Source organism: Phocoena sinus, chromosome 17 (genome assembly GCF_008692025.1).
Source record: "Phocoena sinus isolate mPhoSin1 chromosome 17, mPhoSin1.pri, whole genome shotgun sequence".
Taxonomy (NCBI): Eukaryota; Metazoa; Chordata; class Mammalia; order Artiodactyla; family Phocoenidae; genus Phocoena; species Phocoena sinus.
The window spans coordinates 68,633,636-68,642,314 of NC_045779.1; the positions used below are offsets into that span (position 1 = coordinate 68,633,636).

Here is an 8,679-nt window from a genome sequence, read left to right on the forward strand (position 1 = left end):
TAATTTCATCCTCATAACAAACCAAAAAGGGCAATAACGTGCATAACAGATCAGCCATTTGCCAGAGCACTTGCTGTGTAACTGGTAGAAATGTGAATCCCTCATTGGGTTTCAGCTCTTGGGGAAATATAATTAGAATCTCCCAATCCAGAAAATCTGTCCACGAAGGGAATAGAGAAAGAAAACAATGTTATCATTGAAGAAGCATTAAAACAGAACGTGGTGCATGTCATAAGCAATCCACTAAAAGACTGCAAAAACAGAAAGAAATCTCATCCTTTCATATACAGCCCCGCAGACACAACCAATTACATAGACTTATTTTCAAGATAAATAATAACTAGTCCTCCGGTAAGAAGCCTTGACAGAACCGTCTATCATGTGTAGTTTATCCTGACTTTACCTGGTAATCGAAGTGACCACCTGTTGGCCAATCGGTTTTATCCAGAAGAAAAACGAACTTTGAACTTTTACAAGAGGAAGTCGATTTGTGCCCTGGAGCACATGCCCACTGAATTTAGGTTCTGCCCTTCCACAGAAACCGGGAGGGGCGATATGGGTGCTTACATTTCACAGGATAGGTCTCAGGTCCTTGAGAAAGACTTTCCTGGGTCCTAAAGTTGAGTTTTCAAAAGGATTTATATACATTTCCAAGAGAGGAGAAAGTGCGTACACTTTTACCCAAGTTTTCTAAAATAAAGGTTCTAAGGAAAAGGAGGGGAAGGAAATCTCTTCCCTGATTTTCAACTGGGAGAAATAAGCCTCATTTCTTTTTGTTTGGTTTGGTTTTTTTTTTTTTTTGCGGTACGCGGGCCTCTCACTGTTGTGGCCTCTCCCATTGCAGAGCACAGGCTCCGGACGCGCAGGCTCAGCGGCCATGGCTCACGGGCCCAGCCGCTCCACGGCATGTGGGATCTTCCCGGATCGGGGCACGAACCCGTGTCCCCTGCATCGGCAGGCGGACTCCCAACCACTGCGCCACCAGGGAAGCCCTAAGCCTCATATTTTTAATTTCTATTTGTTCTTACACAGCCTTCCCATCTGTATACCGGAAATAAGACCATCTCTCCAGAGTTGATGTGAAGATTAGAGAAAAATGTCTGACAACGTGATGGACACAAGCTTATCCTCATCCTCTCCAGGTCACCTGGATGCTTCCCCCATGACCTGACGACACGATCGGATCTCTGGCAGCTTGTCAAGCCCTCCCCCAAGTGTCCTCCTCCTCCAGTGATCGCCTCCTCCCACCCACTTGCCCCTCACAGAAACTTCGTTAAGAATCTCCTACACCCTGTGTCCTCACCCCCTCCCTGGCACCCACTGGAGTCTGTCCTCTGGCGAATTTACCCCACGTACATCACCAAGGAACACACACTTGACTATCCTCTCCTTGGAGCTCTCTTCTCCCCAGATAGGACGACACCATGATCTATGGGGTCTCCATTTACGGGACCGTTTCCATTCTGCCTCCTTCATGGGCTCTTGTCCCCTGACAAACACTTAATCTTTGGTGTTAGGCAAGACTCAGGGCTCTGCACATTTCTCATGTGAAACTGGAAATCACCCTGGGTGAGGGCGGGATTGGGAGAAGACAGGTGATGGAGGAGTTTCGAGGAGAGTAAGACGAAGGGCAATAGGAAGACTTAGGAGGCTAAGATTCCATGATCCAGAGCTCAGCCCCGGACCCGGTCTCCTGGAAGAGAAGAGAGCCTGTCATATGCTTGCTTTTCTAGGATTTTGCGTTGGAAATTGAGTCAGGGACCTATTGGTGGAAAGAAAACACAGTGAGAAGAGTCACGCTGATCTGCTCTCTGGAGTTCGTCTGACAAACTCTGCTTGACATCGGGACATCTGAAGATTGAAAGGGACCCTACTCAATTGGAATCTTTTCTCTACAAGACAAAACAATACACAGTCTGGTAAGTTCTAACTGGGGAATCGGGATGAATAAGAAGAGAGGATACTATTGCCAGAGACAGAAATGTTCAGGATAGATTTGTCAAATGAATAGAAGTGTTTTTGTTTGAGGTGGTTTTTTTGTCCTAATCTGACCCCCAAAGAGAGTACTATTTCTTCCTAAAGTTCTCATTAATAAAGGAGAATTCCTGATAACAACATGCAAGCATGTAAGGCTCAGGGATGTATCTTTCATACATCTTTATCCAGGTCCAGGCTTAGAGAATCTTTTTTTGTTCTTGTTACTCTCTGCTGTCCATTGATCCCTTGCAGGGCCCACACGAGACAGAATTGAAAGTCACATCAGGGATTTTACTTGATCTGTTGAAAATTCTGTCTTTATTCAACACTCAGTGAATGTTCGAAAACTGAATTCTGTATAACTGGGAAATCTAATTCCTCTTTGCCCAGAAGAGAGCAATTCCAATGAATTACTCTCATTCAATGTGGTCTGTAAAATGCACTTCACATTTTTGTCTACCCAGCTATTCACTATTTATTCATGTCTGCATCCTTACTACGCTGGTTTCGATTACAACCTACACACAGATAACTCAAACACTTGGATCTCCAGGGCATTTCTTAGCTCTGAGCTCCAATCTATATGACTGCCTGGAGTTCATTTCTTTTTTGTGTTTTTTATAAATCTTTTTAATTTTTTTCAGATTTATTGAGATATAAATGACAAATAAAAGTTGTATATATTTAAGGTTTACAACTTGACATTTTGATATACGTAAATACATTGTGAAATGATCACCGTAATCCAGCTAATAAACATATCCATCACCTCACACACTACCTTTTGTGTGTGTGTGGTCAGAACACTCAAGATACGTCCTCAGCATATTTCGAGTATACGATACAATATTGTTAACTATAGTCACTATTCTGTACATTAGATCTCCAGGATTTTTTCATCTAGTACAACTGAAGCTTTGAACCCTTTGACCAATGTCACTCCATTTCTCCCCAGGCCCTGGACACCATCATACCCTCTGCTTCTTCTATGAGTTTAGCTATTTGAGATTCACATACATATAAGATCTTGCAGGGCTTCCCTGGTGGCGCAGTGGTTGAGAGTCCGCCTGCCGATGCAGGGGACACAGGTTTGTGCCCCGGTCCGGGAAGATCCCACATGCCGCGGAGCGGCTGGGCCCGTGAGCCATGGCCGCTGAGCCTGCGCGTCCGCAGCCTGTGCTCCGCAACGGGAGAGGCCACAGCAGTGAGAGGCCCGCGTACCGCAAAAAATAAAAAAAAAAATAAGATCTTGCAGTATTTGTCTTTCTGTGTCTGACTTACAACCTAAATTCACCTCCTATAATGTGCGTCCCTTCGGGAAGAATATCAGGGATCTGTACGAGGTTGCCCACTCTCTTCCCTGCCTCCCAACGGAACTTTGCACTCCCCTTCCATCCTCTCCTAGCAACATGCCCTCCCTGTTTGAGCCTATTAGCAAGAATTTGGTCAAAGAGCTTGGAGACAAAGACCTGAGGCCTGTCAAATACCTGTTGAGCACCAATAAATTCCGTCAGCTGGCGCTATTATGGAAGAAGAAGGGGACGCACGCACAGTTCTGGGGACAACCTGCTGTTCCAGTAGAATACACCCTCATGGATATCCTGGAGCCAAGTTCTTCAGTCCCAGGTAGTGTCAACCAGGGACGAAGGAGGCAAGGAGTGAAAAACAAGCATGCTCAGATAGATTCTTGGTGCAACACCCAAGAAGCCCTAAGACGCCCGCACAGGTAGATATCAAACCAGCCTTGCCTAAAGGCACAGGGCAAGGAGCTACGATTATTTGAGAATCTACTAACTATCTGGACCCAGGCACCTTTTTAGCATATTGAATACTTACAGCAGCCTCTGAAGTTAGGAATAACATCGCCATTTGCATAAGAATAAATTGAAACTTACAAAATAATTTGTTCAAAGTTAACACACCTGGGAACTGGTAGAACTGGAATCCAAATCAGGTCTGTCTGGCTCCAAATCCCAAACATTTTCTGCTCAGTGAGCTGCATCCTGGGGCTGATGCTGTGCCTGGAAAGAGGATGCTGTGTCTCTCCTGGACCACTGTTCAAGTGACGCCATCATTTCTTAGGGCTAGGACGTTATCCCTTGATGAGGTGCTTAGTTAACATGCAGGTTCCAGGTTTCTCTTTAGAGAATCTGATTCAGAAGAAACAGAGTGAGGTCAGGGATTCTGAGTTTTTAAACAATCATCCCAGGTGATTCTGATGCAAGGGGTCCCCAGGCCACACTGAGGAAAGCTGCCTCACCTGATCCGGAGGAAGAAGCTGGGGATGGGCTCGGGGGGGACTACAGGTGCAGGGATGTGAAAGGATCCAGCAGGAATAACCTGGGCTCTCCTGACCTGGCTTCTTCCCCATCCAGACATTCTTTTCATCTCAGATGATGATAAGTGGAAAACCTTTCCAGAGGTGAGTTCCTGAGCTGGGCAGTTTCTCTGCCTACCCCTGAACTCTGACCCCCTCTGGATGCTAATAAGAGCCACGCAAGGGGCTCAGCCAGCAGACCCAGAGGGAAGCTAACCTCCTCCACAGCCCGCCAACTGCTTCTGTCTTTTACAAGCCATAGACTCTTGGGGCCACAGAGGAAGGCACCTTTCTCGTGTGTGTGTGTGTTTGTGTGTGCGTGTGTGCACGTGTGTGCGTCTTGGGGGAGCGGAGGTTAACTCTTGGTGAGTGAGTCCTTCTGTTTATCTTTCCAGAAGAGGGTCAGCTGCAATCGGAGATGGGCGAGTGGGTGATTTTACAGCCAGGAAAGTGGGATCTGATCCCTCCCTGAGGCCTCTTGTCACAACCAGAATGCCACGTGATTGCCTCTGCTGTCCTTACCCAAGTCGCTGGGTCTGGCCCCCTGGGAGGGAAGGGGTAGATAGAAAGGGGATGGGGGTCAGGGAAGTAGGGGGCAGAGGGTCAGAGAAACCGAGTGCCTTCAGAGACTAACTCTTGGGTAAGGATTTAATTTCTCTTCTAGGCACCATCCTCCCAATGGGTGAGTGTGTGTTTCCTGGGATGGGGGATGGGTCCTAATGGCACACATACGTCTGGAGAGCAGGGCAGATGGCCCCTGCCTTTGCCACCGCTGCCCCAGGGCCTGGCCCTAGTTTCTGTGGAATGGGAGGGGTTCCACACGACCAAGGAGGGGAAGGGACAGACAGGGATGGGGGCAGGAAGAGGTTAAGCAAAAGGGAGAAGGCGTTAAGAGGGCAGGACTCTCCAAAATGTCTCAAAAGTAAAGTTGGGGGATGAGAAAGGGAGATGATCACTTGTGACTCTCTTTCCAGGAAGAATACGGGAACCCACTGGCCAAGGTCAGTGTTTATTAAGAGGGAAGCTGGGACTTCCTGGGTGGGAAACTGCAAAGCCAACTACCCAAAAGGTGGCTTGCATGCAACTTACAAAACTGAGCTCTACTTCCAAATCGACGCTTTGTTCAGCCCCATTCGTTCATTCACTCATTCGTGCATGCAAGCAACAAACACTTGTTGAGGACTTGTTGGGCAACAGGCACTATTCTGAGCAGCGGGGATACGGCCGTGGACCAAACAGAAATGTCTGCCTCACTGGACCTCTCCCTCTCGGCAGATCAGCTGGAGGCCACCTGAAGTCTCCTAGGAGGAGCAGAGAACCCCCAACTCCATTCCTTGCTTAATTTTGTGTGGTCATAGACGATACAGGCAGAATTACACGATAAGGAGGGTAGTTCATGTGTGCCAGGTACTCCCCCAAGCATTTTACATACATGAACTCATTTAATCCTCATAACCTTCCCACTAAACAGATGTGGAAACTGAGCCCAGAGCACCTAAGATTCTCATCTCTAGAGCCCAACGTTAGAATCCACGTTATTCTAGACGTGTCCCAGAAAAGAGCACTTGGTCATTTTCTTCCACTTCCCACGACCTCTTTCCAGAATCTCCTTCTCTCCTCCCTGCCTTCTACCCCACCCCGGGTCCCTTCACAGCACTAGGATTGCCCATCATTTTAGCCTATTATGATAGCTCCATCCCCAGAGCTCAAACATGCCATCTGCAGAGATGCTTTTGGTTGGTAGATAAACGACATGGAGGTGCCTGGCTTATCACACCACGGATGTTCTTATCAGAGAACTGTCCCCACTTTCTGGTTGATGTTGATGCCTGAGGACAGATTTTCAAGCACCTACAAAAGGAGGTTTCCAGGGAAATGGAGGCAATAGCCCAGCTCCCAAAGGACACTCAGGATGCTGTTCTCCGTAATATCCTGGCCAGGCTCAAGGACCGAGAGGCTCTGCAGGACCTCATGGACGTGGCGGGGGCATCCCACTCTACCTAAGGCTGATCAAAGTTGTGAAGGGGCAGGTTTAGGAGATAGACTGCCAAGATACATGGGGAAGGAGGGCTGCAGAAGGGGGTCCCAAACGCTGGTCCAGGCACAATGACCAGGTCCAGGGCATGCGGCCCACATGCTGAAGCTGCTTGGAATCTGGGGGGAGGTAAATGACCCCGCCCCCTCCCACCCTGGTTAATCGCTTGTAGACTCAAAAGATGCTGGCAAAACTGCAAAACAACATCACTATTGCTATTACTGTTATCGTTGTTGTATTACTAATAATACCGGTCTCCTGTAGTTGGATCGGGGCCCCTCGGATCATCTGGACAGCTTTGGCGGCACCTTCCTAAGTGAGATGCAAGAGGACTCAAGAAATCTACGGCTCAAGTTAAGACTGCACATCATTTCCCTCCCTAAAGCCATATTGGGTAAGAGTGATTTGAGGGAAATATGGGAACGTCACAAATTTGGCCTCCAGACCCGAAAAGGATGGGGTTAGATGCCACCCACCTCTCTAAAACCCGTCTAATACCATGGTCTTCATCTCACATCACACCCCTCTCCAAGGTCAGGAGGAGTCAGTGAGATAAATTCAACGTATGATACAGAGCCAGCCCGGGATCTAGAAAGACCAGCCCAAGTTCACCCAACCTATCATTGGGTGTGGATGATTCCAGTCTCCAGCCTAGAGTCCCACCCGCTGGACCATGTTATGTAGCATCCTGGAGACCATCCCAAGAGCAGAAGGAGGGAACTCACCTTTCAAGTCGAGCGGGTTTTATTCCTCTGCCCTCGGGAGGTCTCCTAGTTCACAGTAGGGAAGAAAAATCTGACTACTCATCACTCTCTCTCCCCAAATGTCCCCTCGTTCCCAGGGCTGAGTGACACCCAACATGAGCTACTGGCCTGGTCCATGGAGAAGAGGATCCTGCTCCAGCAGCGGGCGCTGGGAAGAAATCAATCCCCAGGGGCCAGCCTCCAGGGATGGGGGTGAGGGAGCCAGGGCTAAGAATGATCCTGAGGAAAGAGAGGTGACGTAAGATTCTGCTGAGAGGGGAGAAAGGATCCCGTGTGGCCACCGGGAATCCTCTGGCTGCCTCTCCCTCTGGGGAGCAAGCCCGGTGGGTGTGAGTCTACCTCAGGGGGGTCTCCGTCTCCATGGCAACCCCAGCAGAGGGCGCCCACAGTTCTAAAAGAGGAATACAAGTTTGGGGGGGCTCAGGGAATCTGAAACACCTCTGCTTTCCTCACAGTTACCATCTGCAAATTGCTCCTTCTCTCTCTGCATACATGAGTACATGTGTGTGCACACATTGCACACATGTACACATACACATGTAATTCCAGATACCACTATTCTGCAAGGTCAATGTTAGTATCGCCATTCAGCAGCTGAAGAACCAAAGCGCAACAATTTCCAATGACATATCCAAGATCACACCGATCAAAGGACAGGACAGGACGAGACTCCTGGTCCCCTTGACTCCATGACTTTGCCTCTTCCATGACCCGGTGAGGCCCCTGGCTCTCGGGACAGAAGGTTTTGTCTCCTGATCTCAAAGGCTGACCTGCAACACCTGACCTCATTTCTTCCAGGTGAAGAGCATCCTGGAGCCCAACTTCAAGTACCCTTGGAACATAACTTTCACCCTGGACCCCAAGCTCCTCACCCTGCTGCAGGTAGAGGGGTTGGCCGTCACCTTCAGCCTGCTGGAGGAGTGCAGCCTGAGGGTGGCTCCCGACAGCCCCAAGGCGACCTGAGACCTGGAGGCCAAGAAGCCCTTGTTCGCCCTGTACGGGTCCCTCTCAGTGCCGCAGCAGCTGGCCGAGGCCTGAGCCCTCCCCGGGGCGCTCCGTCCAGAGAGGCCTGGCCACACCCCCGTCTGTGCTGTGAGCATCCTTGGTGCTCAGGGAGCCTGGGGCCATGCTTCTCTGCCTCTCCAGTGTGGGTGCACAGGGACCAACAAAGACTCGAGGGAACATTCTGGGGTGACAGAGATACTCCATCTTGTAAAAGGTTTATGAATTTGTCAAAACTCAACAGATAGCATCTAAAGATGTGAGCACTTTACTGCGTGTTCATTTTACTTCAAAGCAATGTACACAAGTATTGAACTCTCGTTAATATGCACTCTGAATTGTATTGGGTAAAGTGTACTGATGTCTGTAACTTACTTTGAAATGTATCAGAAAATAAGGTGAATTGATGGATGGATAAGTATGTGATCAAGGAAATGTGGTGAAATACTTAAAACAGGAGTTCTTTTTTATTCTTGAAATGTTTTTGTATGTCTGGAATTGTTTCAAAATAAAAATTACCCCCACACACACACAATTATATCTGTGTGGCCATCAGTCATCCTGTGAGTATTCCTGACTGTGCC

The 8,679-nt window shown here is 48.6% G+C and overlaps 1 protein-coding gene across 1 annotated transcript; it reads left to right on the forward strand.

The window, feature by feature from the left end:
• Positions 1 to 3,386: 3,386 nt before the first annotated feature.
• GSDMC (gasdermin C) lies at positions 3,387 to 8,056 on the forward strand. The gene is made up of 7 exons (XM_032609577.1): positions 3,387 to 3,603; positions 4,353 to 4,399; positions 5,269 to 5,295; positions 6,134 to 6,274; positions 6,594 to 6,723; positions 7,171 to 7,243; positions 7,891 to 8,056. Exons 1-7 carry the CDS (start codon positions 3,387 to 3,389, stop codon positions 8,054 to 8,056), a joined length of 801 nt encoding a protein of 266 aa, XP_032465468.1.
• Positions 8,057 to 8,679: the final 623 nt, after the last annotated feature.